Source organism: Capricornis sumatraensis, chromosome X (genome assembly GCF_032405125.1).
Source record: "Capricornis sumatraensis isolate serow.1 chromosome X, serow.2, whole genome shotgun sequence".
Classification (NCBI taxonomy): domain Eukaryota; kingdom Metazoa; phylum Chordata; class Mammalia; order Artiodactyla; family Bovidae; genus Capricornis; species Capricornis sumatraensis.
Window position 1 is genome coordinate 46,573,731 of NC_091092.1, and position 17,597 is coordinate 46,591,327.

General features: G+C 43.6%; 1 protein-coding gene across 1 annotated transcript in view; it reads right to left on the reverse strand.

Moving 5' to 3' along the window:
• The window catches only part of LOC138071655 (RNA polymerase II subunit A C-terminal domain phosphatase SSU72-like), a 105,275-nt gene extending 97,206 nt beyond the window's left edge, over positions 1-8,069 (reverse strand). Inside the window, 3 exon segments of the mRNA XM_068963130.1 lie at positions 1,645-1,748; positions 6,054-6,314; positions 7,979-8,069. Coding sequence (XP_068819231.1) covers positions 1,645-1,748; positions 6,054-6,314; positions 7,979-8,069 — 456 coding nt within the window.
• Positions 8,070-17,597: the final 9,528 nt, after the last annotated feature.

Consider the following 17,597-nt stretch of genomic DNA (forward strand, 5'->3'; position numbering starts at 1 on the left):
ACTTTGCTGTTCAGTCACTAAGTTGTGTCTGACTGTCCGCGACCCCACGGACTCTAGTGTCAGGCTCCTCTCTGTCTCTGGGATTTCCCAGGCAAAAATACTGGAGTCAGTTGCCATTCTCTTCTCCAGGGGGGAATCTTCCCGACCCAGGGATCAAACCTATGTCTACTGCTTGGCAGGCAGATTCTAAACTACTGAACCACCTGGGAAGGCCTTTAATATCAAATTCAATTTGAGCAGAAAGTTCTCTGATTAATCCGATGGTTTGGCGGCTAGTTGTGCAGCAGGCTGAAGGGCAGTTTCAGCAAAGGAACTCAACTCTTTCTGTCCAGCAGGTCATGTGGGGGGAGGATAATCGGCCAGGCCCACAGCAGCCTTGTCCTGATTCCACATGGATCCTGTGCCAGACTCCTGCTCACATAGCTTACACTTGCCATGTCTTCCTTCCTCCTGCCCTCTCTCCATTTTTCACCCTTGCTTAATCTGGCTTCCGGTTTCTTGGCTCTTAGCCCAAACCAGGTATTTGATCCATTCTTGGTGTTCAAGGTTCTAGTTTATGGAGTAGGTTGTTACTCAGTGAGACTTCTGCACAAAGCCCATAAGACAGAAATCTCTGAAGGAGAAACAGGATCAACATGTTCACTATTGGCAGACACCAGAAAGCTCTGTGAATAATGTAGATGGTGTTCCACCAGCCCCATTGCCAGAATGGTGCAACCAAAAATTAACCTGTATATTCATGTTCCAGCAGTCAGAATCTGCTGGCAGACAGATTTTCTCAACTCAAGATACATATTTTACATAACACCTGATTAGGCTAGGAGACTTGCAAATTTTATTACCCGTGATTTTTTTTTATCCTGCACCAAGAACCAAAAGACATAATTTTCAGATTTATGTTACACATACACCAGTCCCCTGTTGAATTCTACTATCAGTCTATCAACAAATATTCATCAAGTGTGCACAGGTATAAGGGGGATTCAAGAGAGGTATAAAATCTATCTATCCCCAGTCCTCAGATAATGATATAATTACTACTATGGTCTGAAGACCCTGATGTTGGGAAAGATTGAGGGCAGGAGAAGGGGACAACAGAGGACAAGATGGTTGGATGGCATCACTGACTTAATGGACATGAATTTGAGCAAGCTCCAGGAGATGGTGAAGGACAGGGAAGCCTGGTGTGCTGCAGTCCACGGGGTCGCAAAGAGTTGGGCACGGCTGAGCGCTTGAATGACAACAATGGTCTGAATATTTGTGTCCCCCCAAAACTCATATGTTCACAACTTAATGCTGGGGCCATAAACCATTGCCTGCCTTTCCAGTTAACAAAGAATGCTGCCAGTCACCAACCCACCAGCCACTGACTGCAACCACCTCCCCCGTCCACCCATGGTGAGTCCTGAGGGGAATTGCAGATGGAGAAAAAGCCAGGATACTGGCCCTAGAAGGTTAAGATGCATATTCTAAAAAATAACTTCAATGAGCCCACAATTGCAACTTCTCCCACATAGAAAAGCACTAAAATCATTCACTTGAGATGTCTGGTTTTTTTTGTGATTAGCCTAATGTTTTGAATTCTAACTGAAAGATTTCTTGTTCCCCAACAAAAACTCCTATATATCCTGGCTCCTCCCTTACCTCCTCAGAGCAGTTCCTCAAGTTCTCTGAGAAGCAGTCTCCCTGGGTTTCATCCTCAATAAGGTCCCCAGATAAAACACAGTTACAAGTTGTGTGTTTTTCTGCTGTCATCAAATACCCCCAAGGTGACAGTCATAGGTGAAGCATTTGTAAAGTGATTAGGTCATGAGGGCAGAGCCCTCATGAATGATGTCAGTGCCCTTACTTATAAAGAGACACCAGAAAGTTCCCTCACCCCTTCTGCCCTGTGAGTACAATGCAAAGCATCTGCAACCGGAAGAGGGCCCTCACCCAACTGTGCGGGCACCCTGATCTTCGGCTTCTGGTCTCCAAGACTGTGAGATATAAATGTCTCTTATTTATAAGCCACCAGTCTGTGGCACTGTGTTCACAGCAGCCCGAATGGACTAAGGCAGAGAAACAAAACACTTACCAATTTAAATAGATAACAACCAATCTAAGGCAATTTGCAAAAGCCAGTGAATAGTAGTGTCAAAAAACAATGTAGGAAGTACCTTTGCCAAACTCAACACAACAGAAATGTCTGCTCTGAAAGAAAAGGATTCAGAGGCATGATGGTATCCTACTAGAAATCAGAAGATTTAGGCTTTAGTCCCAGCAATGCTCCTGCCTATCTCTTGGACCATTAACAAGCAGTGTAACTTCCCTGGCTCTCCAATATCTCCTGTGCACAATGGAACAAAACAACCTGCACCACCTACCTCATCCAACTGTTTTAAAGAGCAACTGATATGAGTGTTGGAAAGCAATTCCAGAAGCTCTGTTCTGCTACACCACAAAACCTTGGCGAGTCCTTCATCTTCTCCCAGCCTCAGTCCCTTCAACTGTAGAGAGCTGGGCTGATCTCTGAGGTCACCAAGCTTAGGATGATGACAAGGAAAATAGAAAGAAAGGATGGGGTACACCACTGACACCAGACTGCCAGGGGAGACTTCCACACCCATCCACATTTCTAATTCTTTGGCTCTAACAGGCCCAGAGAGAATGTGGCTGAGTTCTATACAGGTATTTTCAAGAGAACATGCCAACCATCCCATCAAAAATGGAGAGCTATAGGCCCACACTCCACACCATCTTGTCACAACAGGAATTTGCACACTATTGTAAAGTTTGACACTCTTCATGAAAACCTCAAGGGGGCCAGGTCCAGAATGTCATTACCAGATATACAATTTTTTCAGTCAGCTTCAGATCTAAGTGCTTCAGAGAAAGATCAAGTGAACCATGCTACAAAAACATTATACCATGTGTTTCATGTGGTCTCAATCTGCATAATTTGGTTGTCAGGTCTATAATCATAATTTTGGTGTCAGGTCTATAATCATGCCTTTCATTCTTGGCCACAAACCCATTCCAGTTATCTCCCTACTTTGTCCTCTGATTGTAGCAAAGCATGAGGAATTAAATTGCACACTGATGATCTAAATCCTATATGTGCTAAGTCACTTCAGTCATGTCCGACTCTTTGTGACCCCACGGACTGTAGCTCACCAGGCTCCTCTGTCCATGGAATTCTCCAGGCAAGAATACTGGAGTGGGTTGTCATTTCCTTCTCCTAAATCCTATATATATATTTCCTTATATTAAAATTATTGACTTAGTGGAAGGAAGGAAGGAAAAAAGAATAGAAAGAAGGGAGGTAATGGAAGTAAAGGAGAAAAGAGACAGAGAAATCTATCACACAAACCACCTAACAAGAGTCTTTCTTTTTAAAATACATGTATAAATTGCAAGCCAACAAGATCTAGAATTGACACATGCAAGTGAAAGACACCACAAGCGACTTTTTCACAATAGTTTTACTTTCAGAACATTTAACTCTATGATCAGTATTCCAGGATGCTAACTGGTTTGCCTGTTGGCAGCCTAGCATTGGTCATTTGGGAAAGAAATGGATCATAGCGACCCTGAGAGCAGTGTGAATGGGAAGAGTTTTGAATGGAAGGATGAGGGTTAAGGCCTGGTAAGTTCTCATTTTTATTCAAAGTCCTCTCCAAATATTAAGACTACCTTGGTCCTCAGGAGGCAGTCCTCTGCATCTGAGCTCCTAGGCAAGAAAGAACAGCAGGAAATGACAGCAGACCCAGGGAGAGCATCTCATAGTGGACTAGTGTAGTGACGCACCCAAACGTGGTCCCCTCCCATGACATGTCTTCAAACTTTTCATAACTTTATCTAAGTTGGCAGCAATTTTCCCATTCAGAGAAATCATTCTTTCATTTCTTTAGGAAAAGATGCACCTCCTTCCACAGACCATCAGATTTCAAACTTTATTTCTGGTCATACAGTTTCAAGTCAGGCAGTCCTGCGATTCCAGGACATAAAGAAAAACATCCAGAAGTGGGTTCATGTTCTAGCTCAGCTGCTTCCTAGTAGCGTGAACACAGGCAAACTGATTAATGTCTCTGCACCTTAGTTTTCTAATCCAGGAGACGGGATAATGGGAACAACCTCGCAGGATTGCTCTGAGGTATGCAACCTGCCTCTTCTGTGATAAAGCACTTGGCAAATGGTAAATGGCTGATTGTATGCTTTAATATGTGTCCAGCTAGAAGACAGAGGGTCCTGGACTTCTTTGGTTGGATTTATTTTTGTATGTCCAGCATCCAGCACTGGAGTGAGACGCAAATGAGACCTTTATGAGATGCCTGATGAAAGCATGAATGGCTGATGAGTAAAGGAACACACTCCCTGGGCGTCCCCATAGGTACCAAGAGCAGCAACAACATCCCATCTGTCTCTGTTCTGTTGCATGCAGCACAGAGCTGAGCTCAAAGCAGCTGATCAAATGAATTATACCTGAGGAATGAATGAAGCTCCCTTCAGGCTGGACCCATCAGCAATTCACAATCATTTTAACTTCCATCCCTGTCTCCCCCTTGCCCCTACCTGGACTGCACTTTCTGCTCCCCTGATTGGTCTCCTCCCAGTCTCTCCCTTTCACAGAGGCTTCCCACCTTCCCACCTCAGGGTACAAAATGGACAGCTGGGCTTTATGGTTTCTAACCTTCCAAGCTGCTCACTGTTTTCATTTCAGACATAACCTCCCAAGGTCAATGAGAATGCAACCTCTTTGGGGACAAAGACCAGGTCTTATATCAACAGAGGAAATTCCTTACAAAGACTGGCACCAGTGCTGGGCACTTAGCTAAAAGATGATCTTCTAGAATTCACGTTCCCTAAGGGCATTCCATGCACAAATTGCTCCAAGCCTGAGTGGTCACTGTGAAAATTCTACTATCCAGAAATTGAGTTTTCTGAACTACTAGGGTTTAAATTTGTTTCTTAGTTCTGTTTCTCTTGGATGAGGAATCTCATTCTAGCAGATACCATATGCTTCCTTAATTTCTCAAGTAGAGGATCTCAAACAAGATATGGTCACCATATGTGCATCAGCCTTACAATGGGGTGGACACGCAATTCAGATGCACTCGAAGATTGTGCACAATGAGGCCGCCTGATTTAGCTGATGACTGTGTGACCCAGTGTGGTCACCGCCCCGACCCCTTCTAAACTGCACAGCCTGCACATTGACCCCTCCCCAAGAGACTACTATGTAAAAGACTGCTGCTGTGTGTTCCTGCCCCCAGGGTCACCCAGAAAATAGAACTCTTTGGCCGTGCTGCTTTCAAGTACCATTCAATTCACCAAGCGTTCACTGAAGCCCTCCTATGGACCAGGTGCCCAATGAGAGAGAGAATGGTTCCACAGTATTCTGCAAGTTAAAACAGCAAAGATGGCTGATAAATAACGGGATACGCTTTTCCACAGTATTCAAGCAGACTGCTCAAGTAGCAGCAGAAAGATAAAGCGATTCTGTTTTTGACTTGCCCAACAGCCACTGACCCCAGGCTGCTCCTCAGAACCAAGAGAGTCCCTGCCGTCCTGTGGCTCACGGTCTATGGAGGAACAGACAGGCAAACACACCATGGCTGATGTACTATTATTAGTTATTTATTATGCAATAGTGAAAGTTGCTCAGTCCTGTCCGCCTCTTTGTGACCCCATGGACTATATATACAGTCCATGGGATTCTCCAGGCCAGAATACTGGAGTGGGTAGCCTTTCCCTTCTCCAGGGGATCTTCTCAACCCAGGAATCGAACCCAGGTCTCCCACACTGCAGGCAGATTCGTTACCAGCTGAGCCACAAGAGAAGCCCTATTATGCAATAAAACCCCTTATGAACACATTGGAGGAGCAGCAGCTAGTCTATCTGGGGGCTCCTGAGAAGGCCATAGAGAGACCAGCCCTGCCCTCGATGAACTCAGTCAAGCTGGGGGGCTCAGAGAAAGCACCCCTACCCCCACCCCAAGAAGGCAGAGATGGACTGTCATTCCAGCTGCCTCTTCTCTGCCCTCCTGCCCCAGCAATGCCCCCGCCACCCACCTTGGTCACGCCAATGGCCTTCTTTAGGTCCAGCTGTCTGCTGCAGAGACGCGGGGCTCTGGCCCCACAGCAGATAGCAGGCACTTGGTGCTTGTTCTTGTCTAATCTTGAAGGCAGCAACCAAAAAGAAGGGCAGCCCTGAAAGAGAAATGGCCTGCCCAGCTCCCGTCTGCCAATCCACAAGCTCAAACTGAGCATCTGCTGTGCGCCAGGGTACTATGCTCTGATTATACCAGTCCCCCCTCTCCCAGAGCCCATGGCCTGTGAGGGAGACAGACCATTAACAGGTAATAGAACACAGTGTGATAAACAACATCATCTGTTGGATAAAGTGCTGCAATTGCAGTGGAATCATCTGCTTGGTTTAGGGAGAAGGTATAGAGGGTGGATGTTTGAAGTGGGCCTTGAAGAGACCTGAAGGGCTTTGCCCAGTGGGTGAGATGGGGAAGAACATTTGTGGCAGATGTTGTTGGTTACTTACTGAATGGAATTTCATTATCATCTCCTCTTCCTTCTCTAGCACAATCCAGACTTTATTCAGACTTTTCCTTTAGACAGAAACCCTCTAAGCCAATCTAATCTCAGTGATGAGAGTTTATCATCAGTGACAATAACAACATAGCAAACATTTATATAGTGCTCACTATATGTGTGTCACTATTCTTAGTGTTATATAAATTAAATGATTTAATCCACACAGCAACCCAATGAAGTAGGTATTATTGTTATTCCCATTTTATAGATGAGAAAACTAAGGCACAAGCTCTGCACGCTTCACCACTGTAACCTATTATCTCTTTATTATGAGATGTTAAAGGTCCACATGGCAAAAGTTACTCTGGTGAGCAGTCTTCGGGGGGACCTTCGCTTAAATATCAAAGGGTCAGGCCTGAAAGACCACACTGGAAGGCAAATCCTAAATATGCTAAATTGTCCTCAGTGAAAAACATCCAAACTCTGGACTTCAACAGGACCATCAATCTTTTCTGTAAAATAAATTGAAATGTCATAAGGTTGCTTCTTCAAAATTGCATATTGTTCTAGTACATGTAGTATTAAACGTTCTATAGTATTTCTATCACTGAATGACAGGTCTCCTGCTGATCTGTACCTGTCGCTTTCACAGTACATTATCTTTTATTTGTCAACAGTAAATTGTCCACTGGTTCCCTTGGGGTGCAGTGGAGAAGGTGTTAAAATGAAATTATCTGGGAGATGAACACTTAGGAAGCCAACAGATGACTTCAAATGTGAATAATGCTAATTTGGGGGCATTTCCTGACAAAAGGCCACGTGTCATTTGTATGGCTGAACAATCTTCCACCAATAAAGGCCGTGCAGGGAAAAGCCAGTTCTAAAGGCACGCTTAATAGCTACAGTGCTACACCTGCATTCATGCACCACATCTCATTCACCTGCGTGCATGCACATCTCGTTTTATTCTCCAACAAGGTTTGGTAGGTGCATCATATTATTATTCTCATTGTACAGGCTCAGGAAACTAAGACCCAGGGAGACAAAGAGGCTCACCCAATGGCACTCATTTCCTGTCTTCTTTCCACAAACACACTGCATTCCCTCCTCCCTACCCCCATCCTATTTGAATCTTTATATAACTAATGAACACTTGTTTGATCTGCAGCCTGAACCCATACACCCATTCCCTACTCCATCACATATATCAGCAGGCGGGTCACACTCAACAGGTATCATACGCCTGGATCTTGTTCAAGAGAGGCTGGAGCAACCACTTCTCACTTTGGGTTGGTAGTCTCCCCATGGTAGGATCAGCTCCCCTCTCTAGACCTACTGGGTCCTCCCTCCTAATCTACTGGCCAGAGGCAAGGGTTAAGCACAGCACTGTGGAGAGAGGAAGAAAAATCTGCACTGACTAGTCCCAACATTAACCCACAGTGAATACTAACCAAGAACCTCTGTTCCATTCACTACTCGAGGTAAGTGGCCCAACACTGCTCTCCCCGTCCCTTTCAGGTCCTCAGGAGCAGCTGGTTTCATGGCTGCCACTCCTTCTGAACTTCAGGAGTCAAAGAGTCCAGCTGATCTCCAGACCCAGGAGATGCGCTTCTTTCAAGATATCAGAATGGTTCAGGCATTCTGCAGAAACGAAAACTTGGCATGCTTGCATCTGCAAATCAGCAAGTGGTTTTCAACACCAAAGCAGATGTAAAAACCGGTACAGACCAATCTAATCCATGTGGCTATTATATGTATGCACATACACACACTTTAGAGACTGCAATTTAAAAAGCTCTTTGTGTACTTTATAGACTCAAATTAACCATAGACTACATTTGAAATTCTGCCTCCCAGAATGTATCCAGGAATGCAGAAAGGACCTCAGTAAAAAAAAAAAAAAAAAAAAAACTCCGACTGCCACCATTCTGTGTGTTGTATGTCCCCCCAACATACACATACACATATACATACATGCACATGCGCACAGCAGTGTAAGCTCAGGAGGGCAGGGATCTCAGTTCTAGTTGGTGCTCCATCACCTCTGCCTGAACACTGCCTAGCACACAGCACATACTCAATATGTATTTGGTGGATGAATGTTATACAGAAAATCCTTGCTTTCCAAGTTAAACAAAATTTTTCCATACCAACTTGAACCCTTACTTCAGAAAGAACACACTTCTTTATTTCTTCAACTAAGCATTTCTGACTTAGCAGGACCGTCTTCTTCAAAGGAAGCACTCAAGACACATGTTCCAGGACACTTTATTGGGACAACTCTCACCATTAGAGCCTCAATGTAAAGCATTTAGCTCTAGTTCACACACAGGTGAAACTGGCCCTGGGCAGTACCTGCACTAACTTTGTTTAGTACTGGAGGAAAACTCATCAAATGAGACTCAGTGATACAGAACTCATATCTCACAGGGGCCAAGCCTGGACGAGCCACAGGGCCAGGGTTTGCTGAGTACACTGTGACACTTGTTCAACCTGTGTGTGTGTGTGTGTGTGTGTGTGTGTGTGTGTGTGTGTGTGTGTGTGTCTGTGCTTAGTTGCTCAGTCATGTCCAACTCTGTGCGACCCCATGGCGTGTAGCCTGCCAGGCTTTTCTGTCCATGGGATTCTCCAGGCGAGGATACTGGAGTGGGTTGCCATGCCTTCCTCCAGGGGCTGGCAATACCTATTTTCTTTATTTAAAAAAAATCCTTTTTTAATGGATAGATTGTATTTATTTATTTTTAATATGTATTTTATTTTTTGGCTGAACTATGCAGCATGTGCAATCTTAATTCCAAGACCAGGGATAAAACCCACACGCCCTGCACTGGAAGCTCAGAGTCTTAACCACTGGACCACCAGGGAAGTCCCAATAGCTATTTTCTAAAAACAATAAGGAAATAGTAAAAGATGATATTTATTCATTATGGCAAAAATCACAAAATCCATGAACTCTATAAAATTTTGTTTTGCTAGAAGTTCATCTCACTTTATATACTTGGACACTTGTCCATAAGGAAGTATTTCTTTCAATCCACTATCTGATACCAGCCTTTCTTTCTTCTCTTCAGAAGACACCAATCCCCTGATTCCACAGCAGAGTGACTTCACAGTATTGACCTTAAAATTTAGCCTTTGTCAATAGTATTACCAATGCCCATGTATTTCCCTTGACCTGGGATGAGCTTCTTACCAGTTATAGCTTTGGTTTTACATCTGGCATTTCTGAAACAAGACCATGTTGTGTGATACTGCAGAGCGAAGTCTCTCCTCTGGAATAAGCAGAGGGATTCCCAGCACAGCTGTAGCCCACCAGCCCAGTCCAGCCCACACCATCACTACAGTAAGTATATATACCATAGCCAGGACACAAATTCTCTGAAAGAGCTCTTCGGGGGCTTCCCTGCCTTAGCCCACCTGCAATAACAACCACCCTTAAGTTCTTAGGGGAATGGTCTATTATAAACACTAGATGCTCAAAAGCTATTTTCTTGTTAATTACAGCACCCTTAAATCTTAAGTCAGGATCTAGCATTATCCTCTACATATTACAGACACGAATGTTGATATGAAGTTCTGAAGTGATTTTCTCTTTCATTAAATAAAGAAAGGCAAGATAATAGCAAAGCAAGGAATTCCCTGGTGGTCCAGTGGTTAAGACTCCACGCTTCCACTGTAGGGAGTGCAGGTTCAATCCCTGGTCAGGGAAGTTTGGCATGCCATGCAGTGAGGCAAAAAAAAGCTAACAGTAAAGCACGTAATAAATGGTACCAGCAAAGCAGTCCTCAGGTAGCGGTGCAATATGGGGAACATTATGACACACATCCTCTAAGGTTTGAGTTCCACTTTTGACTGGTCTAGTCCTCATCTTAAAATCATATTTACATCAGTACACTGTAGATAAGAGAGACCAAAAGTGCTAACATGCACCTAAGCAGAAACTGAGCCTGCATAAGAAATGAGGGGTGGCTGACCAATGTCAGTTCATTTATTTACCCAATGTTGCTGAGGGTCTGCTATATACCTTAGAAGTAAATGATATGATATTAAGGTCATTATCAATCACAGTTGAAAACAGTTCTGCAGTCACATTGGGGAAACTTAAAGAGATGAAGAGAAGGAGATTCAGAGAGAAGTGATGCTGTCCAATCACATACTTCCTAAGTACTAGAGATGGAAGTGGATTCCAGAAATATGAGGGTTGTCATTCTGTACTCCTCTCACCCCCCTTAATTAAATGAGATGTAAATGGACCACTCATTACTGTTAACATTAAATCCAGTCTCCTCCCCACCTTGAAGAGTGCCCTTAGATCTTTAGACATCGTCCATGTTCATTCCTACCTTACTGAGTCTAAGCTTGGACCACTAATCAGCTTCCCACTGCTTTCCCAGGCAGCCAGAGCTTTTCAAAATACGTATCAGGTCACAAGGCTCTCCACCACGCAACCCTCCTAAGGTTTCCCAATGCATTGAAAAATGACATTCAAACTCCTCATCCTGATAAAGCCCTCAATGCCTTCTGCACTGGCCCCACCTACATTTCCAGGTACACCCCATGCCTCTCTAGTCATAACGAATGTTATTCAATTATTCACACTTATTTTGCAATCCCTCTTCTTTTCCTTCCCCCTCTCCCTTCCCTCAATCCCCTCCCTTTTTTGTCTTCAGATGTGCTGTTCTTGCTGCTTGAAATTCTCTTTCCCTTCTTCTCTGCCCAGCCAACTTATCACACACTTTTCTGATCCCAGTTAAAGGTCTCCTTCCTCAGAAAGCCGTCCCTGCCCTTTCCAAGCTGAGTTGGCTGCCCTGCTCTGGGCTCGCACTGCTCCCTGGGCTTCTCCTATTACAGCACTGCTCATGCTGTGTTTATCTCCATCGACTCTGGCCTTGTGTATCTTCCCCACTAGACTGTGAGCCCTATGAGGGCAAGAGATCATCTGTAGCTTGTTCACCTTTGTATTACCAGCACCTAGAATCAAGCCTGACACAAAGATGACACCTAACACGCATTCAATGAATGGATAAGTGAAATACATGGAACTCTCCTGAAATTTCTATGTGGCAACTTCTGGGTAAAATTTGTGAAAGTATATTTACTTTTCTGCAACCGCTGAAGTGGAAGTTGAAAGTCACCGTGGATGTAAGTTGGAGTCAGAAATGAGTTGCCTCCTGCCTGGCCATACCCCAAACTCTCAAGAATGATGTTATTTGTTAAATACAAAAGGTTTTTTTTGACTTAATAAAAAATCATGACCTATTGATACTAGCCATATTAGTTTGTACTAATAAAGTCTGTATGAATAAAGTCAATTAAGCTGGTTTCTGGACTGGTAGTATCTGACTGCTAAATAATCCATATTCTGGATAGCTTTGAGGTTCTCACTCCTGTTATCAATTTTTTTAATAACTGCAAACACATATATGAATCTCTGATCACTGAGACAACGATTCAAAAAACTCCAAGGCCTCTGATCTTAGCAGCACAGAATAAATTAAATCACAATGAGATATCACCTCACACCTCACAGAATGGCTACTATAAAAAAGACAAAAAATAACAAGTGTTGGAGAAGATGTGGAGAAAAGGGAACCCTTGTGCACTGCTGGTGGGAATGTAAATTGGTACAGCCACTATGGAAGACAATATAGAGACTCTTCAAAAATTAAAAATAAAATTACTATCAGTTCAGTTCAGTCGCTCAGTCGTGTCGGACTCTTTGCAACCCCATGAATTGCAGCACGCCAGGCCTCCCTGTCCATCACCAACTCCCACAGTTCACTCAGATTCACGTCCATCGAGTCAGTGATGCCATCCAGCCATCTCATCCTCTGTCGTCCCCTTCTCCTCCTGCCCCCAATCCCTCCCAGCATCAGAGTCTTTTCCAATGAGTCAACTCTTCGCATGAGGTGACCAAAGTACTGGAGTTTCAGCTTTAGCATCATTCCTTCCAAAGGAATCCCAGGGCTGATCTTCTTCAGAATGATAGGATCCAGCAATTCCACTTCTGGGTATCCAAAGAATATAAAACACTAATCCAAAAAGATATATGCACCCCTATGTTCATAACAGCATTATTTACAATTGCCAAGATATGGAAGCAACCTAAGTGACTATCAACAGATAAATGAAGAAAAATGTGATACATATACAATGGAATACTTTCCAGACATGAAAATGATAAAATCTTTCTATGTGTGACAACATGGAAAGACCTTGAGGGCATTATGCTAAGTGAAATAAGTCAGAGACATACCACATGATATCCATCATCTGTGGAATCTAAAAAACTAATCAACAACAAAAAAGAAAATAATGAGCAAACTAAACAGTAACACACAGATATAGAGAACAGAAGAGCAGTTACCAGAGAGGGGAGTGGCAGGCAAAAGTATGCAAAAGGATTGACCATATGGTGACCCATGGAAACAAAATTTTGGTGGTGGAAAAAAAAAAAAACAAACCAACATTAACAACAACAAAGAAGCTTCTACTTTAAAATCTAGCAAGTTTTATTCATTTAAAAAGACTGTATCCCGTAAGTTTGTTCACAATAGGCATTTAAACATGTATATTGTTATGAGCCTGCTTGACTTCTGTGTGATTTGTCTTTTCATATATTTCTTCCAATCAGGGAACCTGCTTGTGAACACAGAGAGAAATGATATTTTTGAAACTGCTTCTTAAGAGGTGGACATCAATAAGAATGTCTACTTCCACGTGAGCAATATAACTTGGCACATGTAAGGCCTAGCCTGACACTAGGTTGACTTGCTGATCCAGGACCCCTGAACTCCCATCACTTCTTGGTTCTCAAGATAAGCCCTGTTCTCACTGTCTGCCAGCCTCTGCACGTACTATTCCCACTTTCCAAGACATTCTTCTTCCTTCTCATCAACTCAGGAACCCTTGCTTACCTGCAGGTATCAGGGTATTGTCCCCACCATTAATTACCACTCAACAAGGTCAGTACCCTTTCTTCAAGCTTCCCCAGCTCTCCATCCTTCCCACTGTCAGCTCCAAGGGAGTGACAACAGCGACTCTCTGCCTTCTCAGTGTCTCCGCAGTGCCTGGCACTGAGCCTGCCATATGGCTGGTACTCTCTGAATGAATGGTGGCCAGATTCTCAGGCATGTGTTTCTATAGCATTGTCTATCACCTGACAATAAGTGTATCTGCACGCTCTCTGCTCATCAATGGGCAACAGAATATATTAAACAAATGTAGGGCCTTCACAACAGAATATATTAAACAAAGCTAGGGCTTCCCTGGTAGCTCAGCTGGTAAAGAATCTACCTGCCATACAGGAGACCTCGGTTCAATTCCTGGATCAGGAAGATCCGCTGGTGAAGGGATAGGCTACCCACTCCAGTATTCTTGGGCTTCCCTGGTAGCTCAGCTGGTAAAGACTCTGCCTGCAGTGTGGGAGACCTGGGTTTGATACCTGGGTTGAGAAGATCCCCTGCAGAGGGAAAGGCTACCCACTATGGTATTCTGGCCTGGGGAGAAAGAGTTGGACTTGACTGAGTCACTTGCACTTTCACTTTCAGGGCCTTTATTAGAAACTGGAGTCCACATGGGGACATTTCTATTTCAGGAAACATATAAAGATGCTTGGGAAAGTTTTGAAGATGGTAGGAGACATGAAAAACAAGGCTTAGGAGCCAATATATAGAGTGGGAAATCTGTGCTCTGGATATAAACACAGCACACACGACACTGGCTGCCCAATCCAAAGCCACATGCAAGACCTATACCAACCATCTTTGGAGGGGCTGGGAGGAGAGAGGATGCCCAGTGAAGATGCTCAAAGGGGCTGCCGATGATGTGTTAGTCACTCAGTCATGTTAGACTCTTTGTGACCCCATGGACTGTAGCCCGCCAGGCTCCTCTGTCCATGGAATTCTCCAGTCCAGAATACTGGAGTGGGTAACCATTCCCTTCTCCAGGAGATCTTCCTTACCCTGGGATCGAACCCAGGTCTCCTGCATTGCAGGCAGATTCTTTACCATCTGAGCCATGAGGGCCCTTAAAAGCCAGGGAAGAGCCCCAGAGGGGTGGCGTAGTGGTCAACACTGAAGTCCTTGCCTGGATATTTCCTCTACTTCATGCCAAGTATTTAGCAACTGTCTCTCACACTCCCCACAAAGGATTGAGAGGAAAAGAAAAAAACTTAATTGCCACATAGTTAAACCTGACTTGGGCTCCTGAACAGAAGACATGTCTCACACATCAAAGAAACAGAGAAAAACAAATAAAAATGTCAAATTGTTCCAAGACTAACCAGGAAGTTAAAGTTTTTCCAAATGACAGAAGGAGTCAAATTTCTATTCAAATAAGCATTCACTGTATTTTCTTTGTAGGCCAGGCTCTGTCCTAGGTACTGGGCATCCAGAGATGAATGACAGGGTCTCTGAGTTCAAGAAGTTTATGGTATAGGGGAGAGACATACAACAAAGCAAAAAGGAAATGGAGATAAACTGCAAAAGGTCACCGGAAGGCACAGTCGACTCCCAATGCAGGGATGAAGGGTCACGGAGGCCATCACAGAGAAACCCCATTATTTCTACCAAAACATCACTGCACAAAAAATCCACACCATAAACAATAAATAGACAGAAGAGGATCAAGAAAAGCCCCAATCTCTCTTCTCATAGTTCTCAAACCTGTAAGCCATTTGGATTAACACCTCCATCCTCAGGACCCCTGATGGTTTGGGCTCTTTCTTCACTTTATTCACCATGTTACTTTGATGACCTAGGACTAAGATTGAAGAAACAAATCGAGTATGTCAAAACAACTTTTCCTGGGAATTCCCTGGCAGTGCAGTGGTTAGGACTCGGTGCTTTCAGGTTAATCCTCAGTTGGGGAACTAAGATCATCCAGGCCATGTGGTGGAGAACCCCTCCCCACAGCAAAAAAAAAGAAAAAAAGACTTCTCCCATCAGGTAAACAACAACAACAAAAGATGAACACCGATGTTCATAGCAGCATTAACCAAACAAGCAACCCAAATGTCCTTCAGCAGACAACATGGAAAATGAAGATGCATTACATACACATGTGATGGTTGACTTTGTGTGTTAACTTGGCTGGGTTATAAGATGCCCAGTTAGCTGGTAAAGCATTATTTTGGAGTGTGTCTATGAGGGTGCCTCTGAATGAGGTTAGCATTTGAATCAGATTGAGTTCATAAGATTCCCCTCACTAATGTGGGCAGGCATCATTGGATCCCTTGAGTGCCCCCAATATGACAAAAGGGTGGGGGAAAGGCAAATTCTCTCTCTTCTGAAGCTGGGAGGTCCTCCCCCTCCTGTCCTTGGACATCCGAACTCCTGGTTCTCAGACCTTCAAAGTTCAGGACTTAGACCACCACCACGCTGCCTTCCATCTTGGACTAGGAGTTACATCATCAGCTCCCTTGGTTCTCAAACCTTTGCACTCAGACTGAATTATACCATCGGCTTTCTTGGTTCGCCATCTTACAGATGGTAGACTGTGGGACTTCTCGGCCACCATAACCACGTGAACCTGTTTCTATAATAAATGTCCTCCATCTCTGTCTAGATATCCTGTTAATTCTTTCTCTGGAGAATCCTAATAAAATGCACAATGGAGTACTATTCAGCCTTTTAAGAGGACATTCTGACACACCCCGCAACATGCATGCTCCTTGAGGACATTATCTTAAGTGAAATAAGCCAGTCACAAAAAGATACACACTATCTAAAATAGTCAAACTCATATAAATAGTAAGCAGAAAGGTGATTTCCGGGGTCTGGGGGGTGTAAGGATGGGGAGTTTTTGTTTAATCGGTATAGTTTCAGTTTTGCAGGATAAAAACATTTTAGAGATTGTTTGCACAATGTGAATATACTTAGCACTACTGAACTGTACACTTAAAAATGGCTAAGATGTTTTTTTTTTTCTATTATGTGTATTGTACCACAATTTGAAATAGAATTTTTACAAAGATCATGCTACAATGATACAGGGTACATTGTCTTGAAACTCCACTCCAAGAAAAAGTGGTTATGGTATACAAAGGCCCCAAACAGTTTAACGTGTGTAGAAACATTCTATTCCATCTGACCTATCCACCCCATCTAAGTTCTGTCATCTAATGTAATAAACAGGAAAAAAAAATAATGCTTTGGTTCTGTTAGTCACAAGTAAGTACAATGGTATGAGAGATGAACACACTTTTAAAAACTGTTCTTGGCTTTGTTGGGGAAAAACAATACAAGCAATCTTATTTAGGTCACAGCAGTTACTGTAAACATCCCAAAGAAAGCTTATTAATAACAGCCACCCACAAAGGACCTGGTTTCAACCATGGAATGTCATGGAGTCAGTGGAAGGAAGGTTGGGGGAGAATTTGTCTGAATTTTGGAAATTAGAATGTTAGCACCTTTTTGTATTAAATAGTTGAATGTGGATCTAGAAATAGCAAATAGAGCCAAAATTTCAAATTAGCAATTAGGACTAGATGGCCTTCTGATTTATGGCTCTAAATCATAGTGATTGATTGCTTACTTGATTTAAAAAAAAAAAAATCAGGGAAACATCCTAAATATTTATGCCGATCCTTGATTCAGTAGAGTCTGAGACCACCTTTACCTTCAGTGTGGTCACACACGAATGCACTGGGCTTGGCCTCTGTCCATAACTTGCTTTATGGCTCTAGGCAGATCACTGCCTCTCCGTGGGCCCAATTCCCTCTTCTTTGTAATGGGAAGGTTGGACCAAATGGCTATTATGGTCCCTTCCAACCATTATAGGGGCTTCCCAGGTGGCACTAGTGGTGAAGAACCTGCTTGCCAATGCAGGAGACATAAAGGATGTGAGGTTCGATCCCTGGGCTGGGAAGATCCCCTGGAGAAGGAAATGACAACCCACTCCAGTATTCTTGCCTGGAGAATCCCATGGACAGAGGAGCCTGGCGGGCTACAGTCCATAGGGTCGCACAGAGTCGGAGATGACTGAAGTGACCTAGCATGCACGCATGCACCAATCATTATCATCTCTCATTAAAAACCTTGGAAGTACGGTGGTGACGGTCACAGAGCA